The 25,795-nt window shown below is 41.7% G+C and overlaps 1 protein-coding gene across 2 annotated transcripts; it reads right to left on the bottom strand.

Annotated features, from left to right (window-relative positions):
* Positions 1-25,795, bottom strand: LOC110487806 (regulating synaptic membrane exocytosis protein 2). Of its 2 annotated transcripts, XM_021559723.2 has the most exons (7): positions 25,764-25,795; positions 25,272-25,450; positions 12,004-12,145; positions 3,233-3,345; positions 1,495-1,596; positions 1,207-1,346; positions 1-797 (listed from the first exon to the last, which is right to left on the bottom strand). In XM_021559723.2, exons 2-7 carry the CDS (start codon positions 25,399-25,401, stop codon positions 582-584), a joined length of 843 nt encoding a protein of 280 aa, XP_021415398.1. In that variant the 5' UTR covers positions 25,402-25,450; positions 25,764-25,795; the 3' UTR covers positions 1-581. The 2 variants fall into 2 exon arrangements, with proteins under 2 accessions (XP_021415398.1, XP_021415397.1); XM_021559722.2 differs by having other exon boundaries at positions 25,272-25,789.

The following is a 25,795-nucleotide window of genomic DNA, read 5'->3' as shown; positions in this document are numbered from 1 at the left end:
TTTTGGGGATTTAGGAGTTCGGCCACGTGAAATCCATTGTTCACTCTGTGGTCTCTCTCTCTCTGCATGAAAAGGGAAGAGAGCCTCCGCCAGGAATTTACGACATGAGATAACAGAACCTGGGTGTAGGAGACAGTGAGAGAGGGGGAAGCCACAATCTACACCCAGAAAGGGCCACGTCATGACAAACTGTACAACTAACCCTAATCCAACTCATGAATTAGTTATTCTATTTCCTCATCATGGATTTAACAGAGACTGAAATCTAGTACCACTGAATTCATTCCACCTCTTCTTTCCTTTTCTTGCCACAGCTTCATGTGCTTGTCTGGTCCTCCCTAGGAGGGGCGTAGACCCGGGGGGGTTAGCGTTAGGGTTTCCTGACCCATGTTGCAGTAAGATAGTTCCACCCGCAGGGGGCACCTTGTTGCAGTAAGATCAGATGGCCTGCTCCAGACTCTACCCTCCCTCTTCATGGGCTCAGAACATCAAGCATGCAGTGTTACCAGGGTAACCAGGGCTTGGCCCAAGAGGGTGTGGCCTGGCAGACTTACCTCCTGTTGCTTATTTCTATGACAATGTTAGCTGTCCCTTAATTTTGCTGCATTTGCAGCTTGTTCTGCTACTGCTGCTTTGCTAGTTAAAGGTGCCAAAGTTGGATCCACCAATGAGGTGGGGGGGAACAGTTTGAACCAACCAATCACCATGTTGGATAAGTCTAAATCATCTAAAAGTATCTGAGCAGCTCCCATAAAGGATTTGTGGTCCATGCGTCCATAGTCCCCCCACACGATTATCTGGAGAAGAGAACACAGGTATTACATACTACTTCGTAAATAGTACTAACCCTAACCCCTAGGTTGAAGAGCAATGGTTAAAACAAGAGGATTCTAATATCCCATAACTCTTTGCATAAATGAGGATGATTTCAATACAATGGGAATATCTATGCTAGTTAGCAACGGCCCTGGTCCCATGATGCAGGTTGACTTTCTAAAGCTTCTTCATGGAATTATTAGCTTGTCCTAACCTGGGAATCTTCAAACTACCCTAACCCTAAAAGTAACACTAACCATATTCTCCCGACAGGATAATCTGGAGAAGAGAAAACACTGATTATGTGTTACTCAAACTACTCATAATAGACTGAAATAGACCTATAAAGAACAATTGAAAATGTCAAATAGAGTGCATTTCACGAGTTACCTGTAAAACCTTCCCCTCTGGACTCTCCTCAAACTGAAGTTGCTGCTGGTAGAGGGGATCCAATGTTTTTTTTGCCAGTCTGGTTTTCTTTTTGACTATGCATTTCCCGTTGTCCATCAGATATACTTTCACATAGGGGGCTTGAGAAACAAGCAGAGAGGGCAATAAGTACATTTCAATCACATTTCTTGCTGAATGCTTTCTGGACATAAATGCCCTTCCCTGGGGACATTGTGCTATAATGATAATATGATAACATATATAATACCAGTAATATATCATGCTCACCTGGCAGCTGCTTGTTGCCTTGTTTACCCACAAGTCCTCTGGCCCTGATGACCTCCACGTCCAGACGTTCTTTCCTGTACACCATCCCTATCTGGATGTCACCTACAGAGAACATATATATTATTTAGATTTATGCTACAATAGTTTGTGCCAGGGGGCTACGGTCAGTCTGTTATGTCTCAAGTATTTCTCCTGTCTTATCCAGTGTGCTTTGTGAATTTAAGCATGCTCTCTCTAATTATCTCTCTCCCTCCCAGAGGACTTGAGCCCTGGAACCATGACTGAGGACTACCTGGCCTGATGACTCCTTGCTGTCCCCAGTCCACTTGGTCGTGCTGCTGCTCCAGTTTCAACTGTTCGGCCTGTAGTTATGGAACCCTGACCTGTTCACCGGATGTGCTACCTTGTCCCGGACCTGCTGTTTTCGACTCACTCTCTCTCTCTCTCGCTCTCTCTACCACACCTGCTGTCTCTAACTCTGAATACTCGGGTATAAAAAGTCAACAGACATTTACTCCTGAGGTGCTGACCTGTTGCACCCTCTACAACCACAGTGATTATTATTATTATTTGACCCTGCTGGTAATCCATGAATGTTTAAACATCTTGTCCATGTTCTGTTATAATCTCCACCCGGCCCTGCCAGAAGAGGACTGGCCACAGCCTGTTCCCTCTCTAGGTTCTCTTTCCAGGGAGTTTTTCCTAGCCACAGTGCTTCTTCATCTGCATTGCTTGCTGTTTGGAGTTTTAGGCTGGGTTTCTGTATAGCACTTTGTGACATCGGCTGATGTAAAAAGGGCTTCATAAATACATTTCATTGATTGATTGACCTGCAGAGAACATATATTCTAACCCAACCCTAACCATCCCAATCTGAATATCACCTGCAGAGAACATAAACAGTTGAAGTCGGAAGATTACATACACATTAGCCAAATACATTTAAACTCAGTTTTCCACAATTCCCGACCACTTTATTTTAAGAATTTGAAATGTCAGAATAATAGTAGTGATTTATTTCGGCTTTTATTTTTTTCATCACATTCCCAGTGGGTCAGAAGTTTACTTACACTCAATTAGTATTTGGTTGCATTGCCTTTAAATTGATTAACATGAGTCAAACGTTTCAGGTAGCCTTCCACAAGCTTCCCACAGTAAGTTGGGGGAATTTTGGCCCACTCCTCCTGACAGAGCGGAAGTAAATGTGTCAGGTTCGTAGGCCTCCTTTCTCGCACACACTTTTTCAGTTCTGCGCAGAAACTTTCTATAGGATTGAGGTCAGGGCTTTGTGATGGCCACTCCAATACCTTGACTTTGTTGTACTTAAGCCATTTTGCCACAACTTTGGAAGTATGCTTGGGGTTATTGTCCATTTGGAAGACCCATTTGCGACCAAGCTTTAACTTCCTGACTAAACAAGGGTTTGAAAAAGACTTGTGTCATGCACAATGTAGTTGTCCTAACCGACTTGCCAAAACTATAGTTTGTTAACAAGAAATTTGTGGAGTGATTGAAAACTAGTTTTAATGATTCCAACCTAAGTGTATGTAAACTTCAGACTTTAACTATATATTAATATTCTAACCAGAACACAACCCTAACCATCCCATCTGGATGTCACCTGCATGTAACAGCATAACAAGTAGGAGTGTCAAAACAAGGAGGAGGGATTTTGGCCAAGGGGGAGGAGTGATTACTAGGAGTAGTCATAAAAAGGGAAAGGAGTCATGGTGCTTACCCATTGGTGGCGTGGCAAGTGTCTGTCTACCGGCTAGCTGTGCGGGGCCCAACCCTTCCAGGAACTCAGTGAAGTGGATGTCAGATGTGATACGGACACCGGGGAAGATAAGACTATGGAAAGACAAAACAGACTAGTTATTAACATCAGGGAAGATTGTGCTATGGACAGACAAAACACACTGGTTATTGACACCAGGGAAGATAAGTCTATGGGGAGACAAAACACACTGGTTATTGACATCAGGGAAGAGGAGGACATGGAGAGACAAAACACACTGATTAGTGTGTTCTGTTCTGAATATGAATATATACGTTCTCTGCAGGTGACATGCTGATGGGATCGTTAGGGTTGGTTGCGATTATAATACTAATATATAAAAACACTACCATTCAAAAGTTTGGGGTCACCTTAGAAATGTCCTTGTTTTTTAAAGAAAGCACATTTTTTGTCCATTAAAATAACATCAAATTAATCAGAAATACAGTGTAGACATTGTTAACGTTGTAAATGATTTTATAGCTACCTGCCCTATTAGGAAAACCTTGTCTCTAGTGGGTATCAGTACTATGGTGAGTCAGACTGGGAGCTCCCAAATTCCCATCACCCGCACACCCCTTTTTGCTCTTGTGATGTGGGGAGACCAATCTAAGTCTCTCAAGGTGCTCTGTGATTCTGGGGCTGATGAATGTCTTATGGATGCCACGATAGCTTCGGAGCTTGGTATTCACACTCAGCCTCTCGCTGTGCCCATGGATGAAATCACCTATAGTGGAAGTCACCTATAGTACTGTGACCGTTCAATTACGGGTTTCTGGTAACCACAGTGAGACAATACAGTTTCTCCTCACTTTATCTCCCTATGTTCTGGTTGTTTTGGGATTTTCCTGGCTCCAAAAGCACAATACTGTAATTGACTGGACCACAAGCTCCATCCTGGGTTGGAGCCCATTTTGCCATTCCCACTGCCTTCAAGCAGCACAGCCTTCCCCTAGTCATTTTCCTAAGGAGGTTAGCAAGACTGTGGATGTCTCGGTTATCCCCACAGAATACGATTACCTCCTGGAAGTGTTTAGCAAGGCACGTGCTACTTACCTTCTCCCGCACCATCCTTATGATTGTGCCATTGATCTTCTCGCAGGCACTACATCACCTCAGGATCGGTTGTAATCTCTGTCCCCACCAGAGAGCATTGCTATGGAGGAGAACATAGAAGAGTCTCTGGCCACTGGGGCTGTCCATCCATCTGCATCTCCTGCCGGCGCAGGGTTTTTCTTTGTGGAGAAGGACAAGACCCTGCGCCCATGCATTGACTACCGGGACTTAACAATATCACTGTCAAAAATCGTTACCCCCTACCTACGTTTGAACCTCTCCAGGGGGCTACCATGTTTTCCAAGTTGGACCTTCGGAATGCCTACCACCTGCATAGGATACACGAGGAGGATGAGTGGAAGACATTCTTCAACGCAGTCAGTGGACATTGAGTACCAGGTCATATCATCAGGCTTTGTTCAATGATGTGCTTCGGGACATGCTAAACTGGTTTGTGTTCGTCTACCTTGACGACATCCTGATTTGTTTCCGATCTGCCCAAGAACATGTAATCCATGTCAGACAGGTCCTTCAGTGCCTCCTGGAGAAGCAATTGTTCATGAAAGCCAAGAAGTGTGAGTTCCACCGCTCTTCTATGACCTTTCTGGGATATGTCATTGCTGAGTGTAATGTTCAGTGGAAGAGTGGAAGCAGTGGTGGATTTGCCTCAACCAATGTCCAGGGTGCAGTTGCAATGGTTTCTTGGTTTTGCAAACTTCTACCGCCGTTTCATTCAGGATTACTGCACCCTGGCAGCCTCCCTCTCAGCATTCACCTCCCCCAGGTACCGTTCAAATGGTCTCCAGCTGTCAACAAAGCCTTTGTAGACCTGAAGCATCGGTTCAAATTAGCACCCATCCTCATCCATCCAATCCCCTCGCGTCAATTTGAGGTGGAAGTGGATGCTTTGGATGCTGGAGTGGGGGCCATCCTGTCCCAGCAATCTGCCCAGGACCAGAAGCTTCATCCCTGTGCTTTCCTGTCCCATTGCCTAAATCCTGCTAAGAAGAACTATGTGGGCAACCGGGAACTCCTGGCGGTGAAGATGGCGTAGGAGGAGTGGAGGCGCTGGCTGGAAGGAGCAGAACAGCAATTCCTGGCCTGGAATGAAAATAAAAACTTGGAATATCTCAATTCAGCCATGCGTCTCAACTCAAGGCAGGCCCGGTGGGCCCTTATGTTTACCAGATTCAACTTTACCATTTCTTATCATCCAGGATCTAAAAATGTGAAGCTGATGCTCTCTCCTGCCTATACAGTTCCTCTGCCAAACCCTCGACTTCTGAAATCATTCTCCCTACCTCATGCCTTGCTGCCACTGTGGCTTTGGGAATTGAGAACCTGGTTTGTGAGGCGCAACGCTCCCAGCCTGGACCTGAAGGGGGCCCGGCTAACCGGCTGTTTGTCCCTAACCCAGTCCGGTCTCAGGTCCTGGAATGGGCTCATTCCTCCAGGCTGACCTGTCATCCAGGGTCCCGTCATACACTAGCCTGCTTTCAACAACGTTTCTGGTTGCCCACAATGGTGCCTGACATCTCTGCCGTCGTCACCGCTTGCACTTTGTGTGCTCAAAACTAGACTCCATGGCAAGCTCCGTCTGGCCTCCTGCAGCCACTACCGGTTCCTCATCGTCCCTGATCTCATATATTGTGACGGTAGTCGACCGGTTCTCTAAGGCTGCCCATTTCATCCCTCTCCCCAAACTATCTGCTGGCAAGGAGATGGCCCAGCTTATGGTGCAGCATGTCTTCCGGATCCATGGTCTCCAATCAGGGTTCTCGTCTCAGTTCTGGAAGGCATTCTGCACCCTTATTGGGTCGTCGGCCAACCTGTCATCCGGATTCCATCCCCAGACGGTCAGTCGGAGCGAGCCAACCAAGACCTGGAGACCACCTTAAGGTGCCTGGTCTCAACCAACCTCACTATCCGGAACCATCAACTGGTCTGGGTGGAGTATGCCCGGAACACTCTTCCCAGTTCTGCCACAGGACTCTTCCCTTTCGAGTGCATCATGGGGTATCAGCCTCCACTCTTTCCTGAACAAGAGCAGGAGGTCAGAATAACCTCGGCCCCAGATGTTGGTCCCCTGCTGTTGATGTACCTGGAGTAGAGCCAGGGAGGCTGTTGATGTACCTGGAGAAGAGCCAGGGCAAATATTCTCAAGACCAACTCCAGGAATCGTCCACAAGCGGACTGTTGCTGGACATCAGATCCCCACTGCCACATTGGTCAGAGGGTATGTTACTGCTAGTACATCATCCTTAATCAAATGTTATTGCTAGTACATCATCCTTATTAAAACAACAATGTTATTGCTAGTACATCATCCTTAGTATCAATTGTACGTCAGCCTTAATACAATAATCAAATCAAATCAAGCTTTATTTGTACAGCACATTTCAGACGTGATGACAAGGTGATTAAAAGGATAAAATAAAAACAATTAAAATAAACTGAAATATTTACTAAACACATTTAAGAGAATAAAAAAACAAATAATAACAATACAAACTGAACGACTTCAAAATACCCTGAGGAAAAGCAAAGGTGTTTTTTAAGATATTTTTTTAAATGTCCACAGTTGCAGCCCCCCTCAGATTCTCTTGCAGGCTATTCCAGAGGTTGGGGGCATAGAAGCTAAAGGCTGCTTCTCCATCCCTCTTGGTTCTAGGCAACTGCAAGAGGACCTGAGGGACCTACCGGGTACATAACATAAAAGCATGTCTGACATGTAATGGGCTGGACAATCATGTTTAAAAACCAATAGAAGAATCTTCAAATTAATTCTAAAACTCACAGGCAGCCAGTGCAGCGACCTTAAAACCGGTTTAATGTGTGCTCTCTGTCTGGTACCCGTGTTGCAGAATTCTGTATGTTTTGCAGTTGACCAATGTCTTTCTTGGGTAGACCAGACAGGAGTGCTTTACAGTAGTCAAGCCTGCTTGTAATAAAAACATGGATGTGTCTCTCTGTATCAGCCTGAGAGAGAAATGATAGCACCTTGCCAATGTTCCTCAGGTGGTAAATATATATTTTTGTGACATTCCTAATGTGTGATTGAAATTGAATTCAGAATCTAAAATAATACATAGGTTTTTTATCTTTATTGCCCGTGAATTAAAATGTGCGGCCAGATTCTCTCTGTGATTCGGCTCTAACAATAAGTACCTTGGTCTCGTCTTGATTGAGCTGGAGGAAGTTGTGAGCTATCCAAGTATTTAAATCACTATTACAGTCAAATAATTTATAGGTAGAGCTAAAATCCTCTGGTGTCACAGAAATGTAAAGTTGTGTATTGTTGTGTAAAGTTGTGTATTGTCAATACTATTGCTATAATGGGAATAAAGGTAATGAAAATAAAACGTAGGGCTAGGATAAAAGATTATAGAATGAGAAACCTGCATAGGTTCTCTGTTGGAGTAGGCCTATACAATCCTAAAATAATTGGTGTCATTACCCTTTTACATTTAAAAAATGTAAACAATTATTATTGTTCCGATACACACCGGCAAATGGAATAGGTATTGTCAACAGGGTTGTTGTCTCTATTAGTGTGTGGTGGGCTGGTTAACACTGGGATATACTGATTAAAGTTAACGGTAGAACTAAGACAATAACTGACTTTAAGGAAGCACTTCTCTAAGTGAGGTATATTATATATTTCAATATAAGATATTTATTAATATTTTGTTTTGTTTTCCATGTTATTTGGTTAGTTCTCTTAAAAAGCACCCTCATAGATATGTACAGTATGTTATCATGGGACGGCCCATATTTCCCTCTGGCCTTCCCTCTTGTCATGAGTCAGGGAGATGGTCTGATGGTCTTAGTAACAACCGACCTAGATATGGGGGGAGGTTTTAGTGGGTGGGATATTAGGGCAATTGGAAGTTTACATGGTTGCAGCTACAGTATGCTTAACAGTGCAAATATTATGGTACAGCTATATGGACACTTAATCATCATGGTGTTTTTTAATGGTAAGTTTACAAACACTGGTTGTGGTAAGTATAATTAAAATGTGGGTATCATTATGGGAAGTGGGGAAATAAGTATAGCAAGTTATAATTGAAGATCATGGATACATTAGAACTAGTGGATATATGGAGGCTGAAAAACCATGACCTAGTGAGATATAGAGCAGTCTTAATCAAGCTAGCAGTCTTGATTAATTCCTATTCTCATTCTTGCTGGCATCAAAAGTAAAAAACCAAAGCAGTTTAGGTCAAAAGAGATTAGACTAATAAAGGAAATAGTGGAAGTTACAACGCAGGTAGATGGAAATGGAAACTGTACTATAGAGGCACAAAATAGGAGAGAGGAAAAACCATTGAAATGCTAGCTATTTGATCCAAGAAGAACATTAAGGGGTTAGAAATCCAGGGGATAAAAACAAAACTGTCAATGCAGATGACTCAAGTTTTCTCTTAAGTCTGCAATCTGGATCCCTGCACAATCTCATTGACGATGTTTATCACTTTTCTAGCCTCTCTGGACTAAAACCTAATTATGACAAGTGTACCATATTACGTATTGGATTGTTAAAAAATCCAGTGTTTACATTACCTTGTAGTTTACCAATAAAATGGGTGTATGGTGAAGCAGATATACTTGGTATTCACATCTCAAACAATATAAATGAACTTACCACAATCAATTTCAATAGAAAGTTGAAAGCAAAATAAACAAGATTCTGCAACCATGCAGAGGTAAATACTTGTCTATTTATGGAAAAATCACATTGATTAACTCTTTGGTCCTATCACAGTTCATTTACAGTGCCTTGCGAAAGTATTCGGCCCCCTTGAACTTTGCGACCTTTTGCCACATTTCAGGCTTCAAACATAAAGATATAAAACTGTATTTTTTTGTGAAGAATCAACAACAAGTGGGACACAATCATGAAGTGGAACGACATTTATTGGATATTTCAAACTTTTTTAACAAATCAAAAACGGAAAAATTGGGCGTGCAAAATTATTCAAGGGGGCCGAATACTTTCGCAAGGCACTGTATATAATGAATATGCATTTGGGGGGGTTAAAATGATTAAATATTAAAGCTTTACTCATACATTAATGATATTTAAATCCAAAATGGTTCTCCAGTAGATTGTTAAGAAAGACTCATATTTTGCCCTTTATACAGATTACAACTTTCTCTGAGATATGTTCACCAATGGTGACATAGAAAATATTGACCGGTTAAATAGATCCTAAATCAATTTATAACTGGACCAGAGAGGACAAGCCTCCACCAGTGTCGAACTTAAATACAAGCACAGAGAGCTGTTTGGCATCTGTGTTGGCTCTTGGATAATTTAACACTTTGACTAAGGCTGTCTCAGTACTGTGGTGGGCCCGAAAACCAGATAGGATTTTTTTTTTAAATACAGTTGGCACTTAAAAAATCATTTAACTGTTTGAAAACCCATTTCTCCAGAATTCTGCTTAAGATTAGGAGGTTGGAGATTGGCCGGAAATTGCTAAAGGCTGAAGAATCTAGATACATTTTCTCCAAAAGGGGTTTCACCATAGCAGTTTTTAGTGCCTTTTTGGTGCCAGGCAGTGATTTAACAAAAGCTTGCACTTCTTCATATATGCAATTAAAACCTTTTTTTCCAGAAGGTGGTGGGGAAATTCAATGGCCTTGGAGTCAGTCTTTTGTCAACATGAATATTAAAATACCCAACACAATGACTTTATCATAGTTCTCAAGGACAATAGACAATAGTTCAGACAAAACAGTAAAGAAATTGGGGCATTGCTTTGGTGGCCTATATAAGGATATGGCCAGCACTGGTGGCTGACATTTAAACAGTATAGCATGATGCTCAAAAGAAAAGACCCAATGACACCAAACAAAATGTCCTTACAGCTGAGAGCATTAGTAAAAATAGAGTCTGTCCCCCACAATCCTTTTCCCTTTTCTGATCGAGTATGGAAAGAGTATGAAAATCTGTATTCTGGAGGGGGGCTTTAATATGAGTGGCACTACAGTCTGAAGACAGCCATGTTTCAGTGAGAAACATGAAATCAACTTCGCGCTCAGCAAGGAGGTCATTCACGAGAAAGGTTTTATTGCATTTAAAATATTCAATGTGTGGGCCACCCTGCCCCTGGGGCATCTACCTAGATGTAACCAATGGAATAACAACAATATACTTAATGTTACAACCACATTTTCTGACAGTATCCAATCTAACAATGGTAGGAGTTTGTTTGTATAGACTCACCAGAAGGAAGAGTTAAAGGAACAAACATTAGGGTATTAGTCCTCTTTTGGTTATTCTGACACTGTAGCACTACCAGACCCTGTCTGTCAGTCTCTAAAACAGTTTGATGTAGCTGGGACCACAGCACTACCAGACCCTGTCTGTTGTCTCTAAAACAGTTTGATGTTGCTGGGACTGGAGGACTGCCAGACCCTGTCTGACAGTCTCTAAAACATTTTGATGTAGCTGGGACCGCAGCACTACCAGACCCTGTCTGACAGTCGCTGAAACAGTTTGATGTAAGTCGCTCTGGATAAGAGCTTCTGTTGAATGACTAAAATGTAAATGTACTATTGTTTGAGTAATGGAATAAAGTAGTATATTTGTTGTTTGTCGTCACTCATTAAGCATCCTAAGTATTTAATATGTTTTTGTGGTCCATTTAAAGGATTTCTGTAGATCGTGAGTTACTCTTTTTATTTTTCTTATTGCCAGCATTAGATTTTTTTTATATGTTCATTTTATAACCTGAGATTTGAGTTTTCAGATTATTTTCTTTTAGCAAAGGGGGCATTGAGTTTTCAATATTTGTCAGGTATATCAGGAGATCATCTGCAAATAAGTTTAGTTCAAATTCATATTTACCAATACTGATACCTTTTACGTTTGGGTCCTGCCTAATTCTTTCTGCAAGTGTTTAAATTGCCAGTGCAAACAGAAAAGGGGAGAGAGGACATCCCTGTCTTGTGATCCTTTCAAAAACTATTTCATCAGATAATGTGTTATTAGTGTATATTTTATCAAATATTTTTATTTAATGTATTATTTCAGCTGGAAAGTTGAAATCTTCCAAGGTATTAAATAGAAAAGGACATTCAAGAAGGTCAAAAGCCTTTTCGGCATCAACAGCCATTATTGCATAAACTGAAACATGTTCTTGTATTTGTTTGTAAGTGTCTTTTTAATTGACCCTGTTTGATAGATATGTAGTCTGGCAAATCTGGTAAGATTTTTCCCAATTCTATTGCTTATAAGATTTGTTATTATTTTATTGTCACAATTTATTACATTTATGGGTCTATAATCAGCAGGGGATTCTCCTGAAATGTTATTAACAGATTACTTAAATTGAGAAACTACCCTCCTCATTACCACAAAAAAATAATCTGAGTACTCTGTGTGACTTTGTAATGTGTTACTCACAACACTGCTGCAAGTATATCATCCTATCCTATAACGCTCAAGTAGTGTATTCATAATAACAACCCACTGAAATGGGACATTATATTATCAATGTTTGGTCTAGGAAATCCATTGATTTTGTACTTTATTCACAAACTACTATGTTAATATTGGGAGATTTCCAGTGCTCTATAAACGATTCAGATTCTTCTTCTTCTTATAGTGTATCCTGGAGGGGGAAGAAGGAAAATGAGGATAGGATTTTGAGAGGGATGCTTACTTTCCCGGCTTGGCCTCGGCGTCAGGGTCGGAAGACTCTCGGCTGACCTGCCGTGTCAATCTGCTCTTGAACTCGATGGCCAATCCCGTCTCAACACTCCTCTGGACTGGCAGACGAATTATCTTCTTCTTCCCTTCCTCCTCTGAGGGAGAGAGACAGACAGGGGACATGTTAGCCTTAAGAGGTAACATCTAACTATAATGTTACATGGAGAAAGAGACCGATGGGGATGTGTTAGCCTTGAGAAGTAACATTTAACTATAACGTTACACAGAGAAAGAGACAGATGGGGACATGTTAGCCTTGAGCGGTAACATCTAACTGCAGTGTAACTATTGTTGGACATCTAACAAATCTCCGTTGGTACTAGCAGTTCTCTGTGGCCTTCCCAGCTGGAGATCTGTTGGCAGATTGGATTGACTGACTGACAGACTGAATACAACTTTTTCCAAGTGATATTTAATTTGTTTTTATTGTGATTTACTCCGTGTTGGGTTGGGATATGTGTTCAGTTGTTGGTGAAACAGGGAATCCTTGTCATTTCTATTCCTGTATGGAACACATGGTTACTGCATTATGAATTTATGAATGGATATTTACTTTGCTACTGAGGTCATCATTAACAGAACCTGAGGTACGGGACATTTACAAGTAAACCTTAGGTATTATTACATTTGTGAGAGAATTTATGTTGAATTGTCACGTTCTGACCTTAGTTCTGTTGTTATGTTTTGTTTTAGAATGGTCAGGGCGTGAGTTGGGTGGGTTGTCTATGTTCCTTTTTCTATGTTTTGGGATTTCTGTGTTTGGCCTGGTATGGTTCTCAATCAGAGGTAGCTGTCAATCGTTGTCCCTGATTGAGATCCATACTTAGGTAGCCTGGTTTCACTTTTGAGTGGTGGGTGATTGTTTCCTGTGTCTGTGTTTGTACCATACGGGACTGTTTCGATTTTAGTTTGTTCATTCACGTTGTTATTTTGTATTTTTGTAGTGTTCAGTTTTATATATTAAAATGGACACTTACCACGCTGCACATTGGTCCGACCTCTCTTACGCCTCGTCAGAAGAAGAGGACAATCGTTAAATGAATATACAGTGCTACCAACATCAAAGAACACAGTTGTTTTGAAGTTCTTTCTTTTACATATTTAAGGGTTTTTATGCAAAGTGTATTTTACAAAACAGACTTAAATAAGTATATTCAGTGGCAGCTTCATTAAATAGTACCCGCAAGGGGGGACAAAATGGCGCTGTAGAGAGAACACTGTGTTTCAGCGAGCTCTCGTGGCATTCATAAATGTATATTTTTACATTAATCTCATAGCTTGAAAAAGTGGTAGAATTGGCTAAATAAGTTACCATATAATGAGTCTTGACGGCTATTTCGCAAAAATATCCGACAACATGCCCAACAGAACTACTAAGAAGTCGACCAAAACCACCACCCCTGTGGATGTGCATGAGGAGCTAGCTAACGTTAGCGAGGCTAACACCATTGCGTATCCAGGCACAATGGACCTGGTGATTCAAAAGATGACTGATAACATTACTAAAGTGATCGATGCTAAGATAAGAACGGTCTTGGAAGCAATAGCAGGCCATTCAGCTGAACTACAGAGGGTTGTGAAACGTGTTGTTGAGGCGGAAGGAAGAATTGATGCAGTGGAAACTTCAACTACATCTATGGACGCTAAGATAAAAGCACTTGAGAAACAGGTGCGCAAAATGGCAGAGCACATTGACGACTTGGATAATCGAGGACGCAGATGCAGTATTCGTGTTGTGGGACTCCCGGAAAATTCTGAAGGGACACGTTCAGTAAAATTCTTTGAGGAATGGATCCCTGGCTACCTACAAATGGACACTAAGGCTGGTCGTGTGAAGCTGGACAGAGCCCATCGCTCTCAAGCACCGATACCCGGTCCCAATCAGCGCCCACGGCCGGTGGTTATAAAGTTCCACAACTTCACCGACAAGCAGCGTGTCATGGACGCGAATAGAAACATCGGCTCTGATGGTAGTCAACGTAAAAGTCCTAAGGTCTCATTCTTCAATGATTATTCCACTGCGGTTGTACGAAGACGCAAAGCGTTTGATGAGGCGAAGGCTCGACTCAGAAGAATGAAGATGGACTACGCACTGTTGTACCCGGCCACATTGAAGATTATGGTCAACGGATCGCCTAAAAAGCTCTACACACCTGAAGAGGCTGCTGCGTTTATTGACTCTCTCGGGTAAATAACTTTTAAGCTGCACCTCAGCAGCATTGGATAACTTTGTTTATTTTTGGTTGAATCTGATCATGAAACAGTGGTGGGAGTCCTCACGTACTCCGGCTCAGTGATATTCATATCTTTATTATTTTTTTTGCTAAAGTAATAGCCGCTATAGCTCAGGCTGAGATATGTGTGAATCCATATTGGTGCCCAGGCTTTGTTTTAGGTGGAAGAGCCTCAATCTTCTTCTATTGATTTTCTTTTCCATACATATAAAGGATGAGGCTATTGAGCGGCAATGCGGACTTAAGAGTCTACATTGGAGAGTTGAAATCCCCTGCATGTTAGCTAGTGGGAAAACCCCCTTTTGGATCTTTACATGTTTAATTTTTGGGTTTATTATAGTTTGAGTTCAGGGTTCATATCGTTTGTTTATGCTCGGTGAGATAGAGGAGGGTTCAACACATGGAAAAGGTACCACCCCACTTTTACAGTGGGATCCAGCCTGGATATTGAATGGTCAAGATACAATGGCAGGTAACGGACTGCGTGTATGTACATGGAACATTAGAGGGAGCCATAACCCCATTAAGAGGAAGAAGGTACTGTCTTTTTTGAAAAAATAAAATATTGATATTGCCCTGTTGCAAGAAACTAATTTGGATGATAAGGAGCACCTGAAATTACAACAAGGGGGGTTTGGTCAAGTGTTTTTCTCATCATTTACATCCAGAAGTAGAGGGGTAGCAATAATGGTGAAAAAGAACTTACCACTTAAGGTCTTGAATTGTGTGAAAGATAAATTTGGTCGCTTTGTTATAATTAATGGTACTTTACAAGAGCAGAACATTTCTATAATGAATATTTACTTCCCCCCTGCTCACCCCCCTGATGATTTCCTCACTAAGGTATTTCTAGACTTTTCAGAATTAAACTCGGACACTGCAGTGGTTGGAGAAGATTTTAACTGCTTGTTGAACCCCCTTATTGATAGGTTTCCCAGCGGTATAGCTTCACTCTCTCCTCAAGCTAAGTCACTTAAAGCTATTTGTGATGATCTGGGGTATGCGGATGTCTGGAGAGCTTTTCATCCCTCCAACAGAGAGTTCACTTTTTTCTCTGCACCTCATGGATGTCAGACTAGAATAGATTATTTTTTTATGCCCAGGACGTCTTTGCAGTCTGTTTTATCCGCTAGGATAGGAATCATAGTCATATCTGATCATGCTGAGGTGATCCTGGACATAAAACTCAACGGGGCATTCAATCGGTCAAGACATTGGAGGTTGAACACAACCATTCTTAAAGACCATACATTCACATCATATTTTATTACAGAGTTTAAAGATTTTTTCTCTATTAACTCTCAATCAACAGATAACCCCTCGCTCCTTTGGGAGACCTGTAAAGCGTATGCCAGGGGTTTGATTATGTCATACACAGCTACTAAGAGACGGAAAAAGCGTGAAAAGCAAAAAATGTTAGAGGGTGAATTAGGAACTAAAGAGAAGGACTACATTAAAACGCCCACTCCTGCCCTATTAAAGGAAATATCAGTCATTAGATCAACGTTAGACTCTCTCCTAACACAGGACGCTGAAAAGAAAATGAGATTTGTCAGGCAAAAGCTATATGAACATGGCGATAAGCCAGGAAAGTACTTGGCATACTTAGCTAAAAAGAGAGCTGACTCTCAGTCAATTGCTACTATTACTGATTCTGATGGTAATCATTTATATGAAAATAAATTGATAAGTGACTCATTTAAGAAATTTTATACAAACCTTTATGCCTCAGAACTGCCAAATGATGCACCCAAATTAATGGAGAACTTATTTTGTAAGATTGAGCTCCCTACTATCTCCGAAGAGCAGAGGTCCCTCCTTAATGCCCCTATTACCAAGGAAGAGATAATGTTCGCAATTAAGAATCTGCAAAATGGTAAGGCCCCAGGACCAGACGGGTTTTGTAGTGAGTTCTATAAAGAGTTCCATGGCCTGATCCTTGAGCCACTGCGTGATATGTTTAATCACTCATTTTCAAATGACCAACTCCCTCAAACGCTGAGAGAAGCCAACATTTCACTTATTCTCAAAAAGGGAAAATGTCCCGAGTCTTGTTCCTCGTACAGACCAATTTCCCTTCTTAATGTGGATAGAAAATTGCTTTCTAAAAGTCTAGCCACAAGATTAGAGGACTCACTGCCACTAATTGTGAAAGGAGACCAAACTGGCTTCATTAAGGGCCGTAAGTCATGCCACAATGTCAGGCGGCTTCGTAATGTAATTCAAGCCTACCAACAAAGTGCTGTGGATGGTCTTGTGCTCTCCCTAGATGCTGAGAAAGCATTTGATCGTGTGGAGTGGTCTTACCTATTATTTGCTCTAAATAAATTTGGTCTGGGTGACAACTTTATAAAATGGGTGAAAGTTTTATATGATGATCCTCAGGCTGCTGTCCTTATTAATGGGCTAAGGTCAAATAGCTTCTCTATACACAGAGGTACCAGACAGGGCTGTCCTTTATCCCCCCTCCTCTTTGCACTCGTTATGGAACCACTGGCCGAGGCCATCAGGGCAACGCCTGCTATACAGGGGCTGCTCATTGGTGATGTTCACCATAAAATAAGCTTGTATGCTGATGATGTCCTGATATTCATCTCTAGTCCCGAGACTTCAATTACATCTCTTATTAATATTATTTAATTATTCAGCGAATTCTCAGGCTACAAGATTAACCTAACTAAATCAGAGGCTATGTCACTTGGTAGCCTACACTCTGTACCTAATACTTCTCCCCACTTCCCTTTTAAATGGTCTCCCTCAGGTTTCATGTATCTAGGTATATTTGTAACTCCTAAATTCCAGCAAATGTACAAAGCCAATTTTGTTCCCTTGTTTGATACAATAAGACAGGATCTGGAACTCTCTCCCAATTTCTTGGTTGGGTAGGATATCCCTCTTGAAAATGAACATTTTACCTAGACTACTTTACCCAATCCAAATGATCCCAGTATTACTCTCCAATAAGGTAATAAAGGATGTAAATGGATGGCTAAGTTCCTTTATATGGAGTAAACGCAAGCCAAGACTTAAGATGGCAATATTGCAGCTGCCAAGTTCTATGGGCGGCTTGGACCTGCCCAATATCAGGTTCTATCAATGGTGTGCCCACCTTTGTTATATTTCTGACTGGATCACAAATGATGACTCCTCTATTTGGTTAGACATTAAGACTTCTCTTTCAAAATACCCCTTACAGGATCTTTTATTTTTCAGAAGTTTAAAGTCTGTAGAAGATCACTGCAATAATCCCGTTACACTTAACACACTCAAAGTATGGAGGTCAGTTCAACGCTTCCTGGGAAGGTCCAAACTAACCTCTGCTCTTACCCCAATTCTTAACAACCCAGATTTCAGTCCAGGATTGCTGGATACTGGCTTTAACTTGTGGCTTAATAAGGGCATATGCAGGCTAAATGACTTATTTGCTGATAAAATGTTGTTGTCATTTGAGCAGATGGTCGAGAAATATCGACTCCCAAAACAGGACTTTTTCCGCTTCCTACAAGTAAGACATTATATTCTGAAGAGCACCACCTTAATTGGTAACCCTGATGTATCTGTCATTGAAAGAATGCTTTTTTTCCTACAATTAAAATGTCTGTAAGTCTGTTTTATGATACTTTAAGGTCCTTTTCTGCTGTCAACACACAGAGGGTGAAACAAGTGTTGGAGAAAGAATTGTCTGTTACTATTGACGAAGAGATGTGGGAGGACATTTGGAGATGTGCAAAAACAATATCTATATGTAATCGTACTAGAGCAATCCAATTAAGAATAATACACAGATTGCATATATCCCCAAATCGCAGACATGCTTTAGGCCCACTTCCTCTTCCCCTCAGTGTCTTAAATGCAAAACTGATACAGGCACCCTAACACATTGTTTATGGTCATGTACCAAAATACAAAGATACTGGTCTGGTGTTCTGCAAGAAATTGAAAAGATCCTAGGGGTTGATCTACAATTCGACCCAGTTTCTTTACTGTTAGGTCTCCCTAGTAGGCATGTTACTTCTGTGGGTAAAAGGAGGCTTTACAACATCCTTACCTTCGCAGCGAGGAAAAACATCGTTTTACAGTGGATTAGTGATAAGGTTCCTTCTATTAAAGATTGGCATAAGATACTATTTGAATGGGTCCCTCTGGAATATCTGACATGTACATTGCATTCTAAAACAGACCAGTTCTACAAAGTATGGGAACCTTATCTAAATTACCTAGAACCTGAGGTATCAGCTATTATGCTGCAAGGATTCTCGTAGAATGGCGGGGATCTATGTATTTCAGAACTACACTGTACGTTCCATGTGTGGAACCTAACCTCTTGGTTTAAACTGAGCTTTTTTTGTTTAATTTCTGTTTGTAAGTTTGTTTAAAATGTATGTATTGAGAGACGCAATGATGGTGATGGGGTGAGAGAAGCACCGAGCGGGAAGAGGAAAATGGTGTACGTATGTATGGGTGTGTGTGGTATGTATGTATGTATGTATGTATGTATATGCATGAGTGTATGTATGTATATGTATGGGTGTGTGTATGTGTGTATGTATGTGTATATATATATGCGTAGATATGTGTAAGTGGGTGCTGTTTTTCTTGTTTTTTTTCTGTGTGCTTTGTCTCTGTTGTTGTATCTCTTAATATGGGTGAAAATTGTAAAATTCCAATAAAAATACTGTTACAAAAAAAAATAGTACCCGCAAAACACCAGTCTCAACGTCAAGAGTGAAGTGGCGACTCCGAGATGCTGGCCTTCTAGGCCAGTGCCTAGAGTGCCTCTGTCCATATCAGCGTGTGCGCAACTGGTCGAAGGAAGTCAGGAGCAGGAGAGCAGAGATGAGTGAACAGGCACACTTTGTTCAGGCAGAGGAAAACAGCCGGCCGCAACTGCGTCACAACACTCTGGCCCAAGCAAAAAAGCAATAGCGCAAAAATTACACAACTAGGTACAAATAACATAACCACGGGTTACAACAATACCCGGCGCAAAACCAGCCTGTAGCATCACACACGTAACGAACGAACACACAGACATGGGAGGAACAGAGGATAATATACACGTATAGAGTAACCAGGTGTGCGGGAAAACAAGACAAAACAAATGGAAAATGAAAAGGTGGAGCGGCGATGGCTAGAAGATAGGTGACGTCGACCACCGAACACCGCCCGAACAAGGAGAGTTCCAACTTCAGCGGAAGTCGTGACAGTCAAATGTCTGTGTTCTTTTGCCCATCTTAATCTTTTCTTTTTATTGGCCTGTCTGAGATATGGCTTTTTCTTTGCAACTCTGCCTAGAAGGCCAGCATCCCGGAGTCGCCTCTTCACTGTTGACGTTGAGACTGGTGTTTTGCGGGTACGATTTAATGAAGCTGCCAGTTGAGGACTTATGAGGCATCTGTTTCTCAAACTAGACACTAATGTACTTGTCCTCTTGCTCAGTTGTGCACCGGGGCCTCCCACTCCCTTTTCAATTCTGGTTAGAGACTGTTTGCGCTGTTCTGTGAAGGGAATAGTAAACAGCGTAGCACGAGATATTCAGATTCTTTGCAATTTCTAGCACGGAATAGCCTTCACTTATCAGAACAAGAAAAGGCTGACCAGTTTCAGAAGAAAGGTCTTTGTTTCTGGTCATTTTGAATCTGTAATCAAACCCATGAATGCTGATGATCCAGATACTCAACTAGTCTTAAAGAAGGACAGTTTTATTGCTTCTTTAATCAGAAACATTGTTCAGCTGTGCTACATAATTGCAAAGGGTTTTCTAATCGTCAATTAGCCTTTTGAAATTATAAACTTGGATTTGCTAACACAACGGGTCATTGGAACACAGGAGTGATGGTTGCTGATAATGTGCCTCTGTATGCCGATGTAGATATTCCATAAATAAAGTCTGCCGTTTCCAAGTACAATAATCATTTACAACATTAACAATGTCTACACTGTATTTCTGATCTATTTGATGTTATTTTAAAGGACAAAAATGTGTTTTTCTTTCAAAAACAAGGACATTTCTAAGTGACCCCAAACTTTTAAACGGTAGTGAATATATATTTTTTACCTTTATTTAACTAGGCAAGTCAGTTAAGAACTTATTCTTATTTACAATGACGGCCTGTGCCGGCCAAACCTGGATGAAACTGGGCCATTTGTGCGCTGCCTTATTGGACTCCCAATCATGGCCGGATGTGAAACAGCCTGGATTCGATCCAGGGACTGTAGTGATGCCTCTTGCACCGCTGCACCACTTGGGAGCCCTTCTTGCTGTGTCTCTCAGATCATTCACAGGTTTGTGGAAGTTGTGGAGCTGATGTTTAGGCCAAGGTATGCATCTTTTTTTGTGTTCTCTAGTGAAACGGTGTCTAGATGGAATTTGTATTCGTGGTCCTGGCAACTGGACCTTTTTTGGAATACCATAATTTTTGTCTTGCTGAGATTTACTGTCAGGGCCCAGGTCTGACAGTCTCTGTGCAGAAGATCTAAATGCTGCTGCCCATCTTGGTTGGGAACAGAAGCAACAGATCATCAGCAAACAGTAGACATTTGACTTCAGATTCTTGTAGCACAAGGCTGGGTGGTCCAGACTGTTCTAGTGTCCTCGCCAATCCACTGTTATATATGTTGAAGAGGGTGGGGCTTAAACTGCATCCCTGTCTCACCCCACAGCCCTGTGGAAAGAAATGTGTGTTTTTTGCCAATTTTAAATGCACACTTGTTGTTTGGGTACATGGATTTTATAATGTCGTATGTTTTTCCCCCATCACCACTTTCCATCAATTTGTATAGCAGAACCTCATGCCAAATTGAGTCAAAAGCATAAGAAGACTTTGTCTTGTTTGTCAATTAGGGTGCGAAGGGTGAATATTTATTTTACTTCTATTTAGCTAGGCAAGTCAGTTAAGAACACATTCTTATTTTCAATGACAGCCTAGGAACAGTGGGTTTACTGCCTTGTTCAGGGGCAGAATGACAGATTTTTACCTTGTCAGCTCAGGGATTCAATCTTGCAACCTTTCGGTTACTAGTCCAACACTCTAACCACTGGACTACCTGCCACCCCTGTCATCTGTTGTACGGTAATTTGGTAAAAAGCACATTTGACATTTGCTCAGTCCATTGTTTTCACCGAGGAAATATACAAGTCTGCTGTTAATGATAATGCAGAAGATTTTCCCAAGGTTGCTGTTGACGCATATCCCATGGTAGTTATTGGGGTCAAATCTGTCTCCACTTTTGTGGATTGGGGTGATCAAGGATGATGTTAAAGTGTTTAAGTATAGCCAATTGGAATTTGTGGTCTCTATATTTTATAAATTCATTTAGGATACCATCAACCCCACAGGCCTTTTTGAGTTGGAGGGTTAGTATTTTGTCCTGTAGTTCATTCAATGTAATTGGATAATCCAGTGGGTTCTGGTAGTCTAGCTAAGATTTGTAATTGATCAGGTATTTGTTCTTGCTGTTTTGTTCTTTGTTATAGAGTGAAAAAGATTGGAAAAGTGGTTTATCCACTCACCTCTGTTTTGGATAGATACAGTTGAAGTCGAAAGTTTATGTACACCTTTGCCAAATACATTTAAAAAATGCCCTGTCTTAGGTCAGTTAGGATTACCACTTTATTTTAAGAATGTGAAATGTCGTAATAACAGTAGAGAGAATTATTTATTTCAGCTTTTATTTCTTTCATCACATTCACAGAGGGTCAGAAGTTTACATACACTAAATTAGTATTTGGTAGCATTGCCTTTAAATGGTTTAACTTGGGTCAAACGTTTTGGGTAGCCTTCCACAAGCTTCCCACAATAAGTTTGGTCAATTTTGGCCCATTCCTCCTGACAGAGCTGGTGTAACTGAGTCGGTTTTGTAGGCCTCCTTGCTCATACACGCTTTTTCAGTTCTGCCCACAGATTTTCTATGGGATTGAGGTCAGGGTTTTGTGATGGCCACTCCAATACCTTGGCTTTGTTGTCTTTAAGCCATTTTGCCAAAACTTTGGGAGTATTCTTGGGTCATTAACCCATTTGCGACCAAGCTTTAACTTCCTGACTGATGTCTTGATGTTGCTTCAAAATATCCACATTTCCTTCCTCATGGTGCCATATATTTTGGGAAGTGCAGTCCCTCCTGCAGAAAAGCACCCCCACAACATGATGCTGCCACCCCCGTGTTTCAGGGTTGGGATGGTGTTCTTTGGCTTGCAAGCTTCCCCCTTTGTCCTCCAAACATAACAATGGTCATTATGTCCAAACAGTTCTATTTTTGTTTCATCAGACCAGAGGACATTTTTCCAAAAAAGTATGATCTTTGTCCCTATGTGCAGTTGCAAATCATAGTCTGTTTTTTAATGGCTGTTTTGGAACAGCCATTAAAAACTTCCTTGCTGAGCGGCCTTTCAGGTTATGTCGATATAGGACTCGTTTTACTGTGGAAATAGATACTTTTGCACCTGTTTCCTCCAGCATTTTCACAAGGTCCTTTGCTGTTGTTCTGGGACAGAACACGTCTCCTTCCTGATTGGTATGACGGCTGTGTGGTCCCATGGTGTTAATACTTGCGTACTATTGTTTGTACAGATGAATGTGGTACCTTCAGGCATTTGAAAATTTCTCCCAAGGATGAACCAGACTTGTGGGGGACTATGATGATTTTCCCATGATGTCAAGCAAAGAGGCACTGAGTTTGAAGGTAGGCCTTGAAATACATCCACAGGTACACCTCCAATTGACACAAATGATGGCAATCAGCCTATCAGAAGCTTCTAAAGCCATGACATCCTTTTCTGGAATTTTCCAAGCTGTTTAATGGCAAAGTCAACTTAGTGTATGTAAACTTCTGACCCACTGGAATTGTGATACAGTCAATTATAAGTGAAATAATCTGTCTGTAAACAATTTTTGGAAAAACAAAGTAATGTCCTAACCGACTTCCCAAAACTAGAGTTTGTTAAACAAGAAATTTGTGCAGTGGTTGAATAACGAGTTTCAACAACTCCAACCTAAGTGTATGTAAACTTTAGACTTCAACTGTAACTCTTTGTGTTGTTGTTTGTTTAGTATATTCCAATATTCCCAGAAGTGGTTAGATTCTATGGACTCTTCAATTACGTTGAGCTGATTTCTGACGTGTTGTTTTTTTTCCCTAATGTATTTCTGTATTGTTTTAGTGATTCACCATAGTGAAGGCATAGCCTCAGGTTTTTCTGTGTCTCTATGGTTTTGGTTGTCTTTCTTAGGTTTTTGCATTCTTCATCAAACCATTTGCAATTGTTGCTAATTTTCTTAGGTTGAATGCTTGAAAAGTTTAGATTTAATATGGAAGCTGAGAGGTCAAATATAGTGTGCAGGCTTTCTACTGCCAAGTTCACACAACTATTACAGTGAAATATTTTGTCCAGGAAGTTGTCTAAAAGGTTTGAATTCGTTATTGCCTAATTGTTTTTTTTGGTAGGTTTTTGCATTTCCTTCTATAGAATTTCCTAATATTGTGTAATTTCTTTGGCTTTGTTGACTCATGATTAATAAAGGTTAAATAAAATAAATAAATACAAAATTTGAGTATTGCTCTGTTCAGGTTCTGATAGTCGTGTTAGTGGACTGTGAACGCTCTGAGACACTCTGGGTTGAGTTCACTGATAAAGTAATCTACACTACTACTGCCAAGGGATGAGCTGTAGGTGTACCTACCATAAGAGTCTCCTCGAAGCCTAGCATTGACTATGTACAGACCCAACATATGACAGAGCTGCATGAATTGTGACCCATTTTTGTTGGTAGCTGTTTGTCCCCATGTGTGCTGAGAGTGTCAGGTTCTTGTCCAGTTCTGGCATTTAGGTCGCCACAGACTAGTACATGTCCCTGGGCCTGGCAATGGTTGACTTCCCCCTCCAGGATGGAGAATCTGTCATCATTAAAGTATGGGAATTCTATTGGTGGGGATATAGGTAGCACACAGGAGGACATTTTTCTCTGTTGAGATCATTTCCTCATGAGTTTTTAGCCAGTCTTCCCTGTTTCACACCTGGTAGTTTGGTGGATGGGACTACCAGCTCTCTGTAACCTAGAGGGTAACCAGTGGGTCCATCTCCTCTATACCACCCACCTGGTAGTTTGGTGGATGGGACTGCCAGCTCTCTGTAACCTAGAGGGCAACCGGGGGGTCCATCTCCTCTATATGTTTATTATAGGACAACAGTCTGTATTCCAAATGTTTCATTTAGTTGATGACCCAGTCTCTCTCTGAAGCATCAACCGTCTCCCTTTTTATCCATGTTGCCTCAACCCTCTCCTTGTAGCATAAAACCTATCCTTATCTCTCCCTGTAGCATCAACACTTTATCTGTAGCATCAACCTTGTCCCTGTCATTCTCTGTAGCGTCAACCCTCTCCTTGTCTCTCACTGTAGCGTCAACCCTCTCCTTGTCTCTCCCTGTAGCATCAACCCTCTCCTTGTCTCTCCCTGTAGCATCAACCCTCTCCTTGTCTCTCCCTGTAGCATCAACCCTCTCCCTGTAGCATCAACCCCATCCTTGTCTCTCCCTGTAGCATCAACCCTCTCCTTGTCTCTCCCTGTAGCATCAACCCTCTCCTTGTCTCTCCCTGTAGCATCAACCCTCTCCCTGTCTCTCCCTGTAGCATCAACCCCCTCCTTGTCTCTCCCTGTAGCATCAACCCTCTCCTTGTCTCTCCCTGTAGCATCAGCAGGTGAGGTAAAACATTCTGGGCTCAGTGTCAGGGTTAGAAGGTGAGGTAAACAGTCTGGAATCACCCTCAGGGTTAGGGTAAAAAGGTGAAGTAAAACAGTCTGGACTCACCCTCAGGGTTAGGGTTATAAGTTGAGGTAAACAGACTGGACTCACCCTCAGGGTTAGGGTTATAAGTTGAGGTAAACAGCCTGGACTCACCCTCAGGGTTAGGGTTATAAGGTGAGGTAAACAGCCTGGACTCACCCTCAGGGTTAGGGTTATAAGGTGAGGTAAACAGTGTGGACTCACCCTCATCATTGATCTGCGTGGCGCTCTGGCTTTTCTTCCCGAGGCCGACCATCCCCATTATTTTAGCACCGAAGCTTGAGCGCCTCTTCTTGTCGTCATCATCGTCATCATTCCTGTTCAGAGAGCACATCTCCCCTCCCACACTGGAGCTCCTCTGGATGGGAGCCGCCGCCACTGGCCTGTTTATCATTTTGGACGTAAACTTACTGTCAGTCAGCAACATCAGCCATGGCAGGGCAAGGTAGCTCAGGGCAGTATGTTACGTAGATGGGACAGAGAGCAAAGATACAGGGAAGGAATGGAAAGAGGACAAGTGGATATGGGAAGGAGAAAATAGGAGGAGAGGAGGGAGATATGCAGATTCAGCTACAGGGGACTACGACACTGACAACGGTCAAAGGTCACAGGTTACAAGTATAAGTGGAACAGGAGCAGTGACAGGGTTTAGGGTTAGTGACAGGTTGTCTGTCACTGGTTAGATTTCAGACTTACTTGGTCTCTGCTGTGTCTTCTTCCTCCTCCTC

This window comes from Oncorhynchus mykiss, chromosome 32, assembly GCF_013265735.2.
Source record: "Oncorhynchus mykiss isolate Arlee chromosome 32, USDA_OmykA_1.1, whole genome shotgun sequence".
Taxonomy (NCBI): Eukaryota; Metazoa; Chordata; class Actinopteri; order Salmoniformes; family Salmonidae; genus Oncorhynchus; species Oncorhynchus mykiss.
This window is presented reverse-complemented; position numbering and strand designations above follow the sequence as displayed.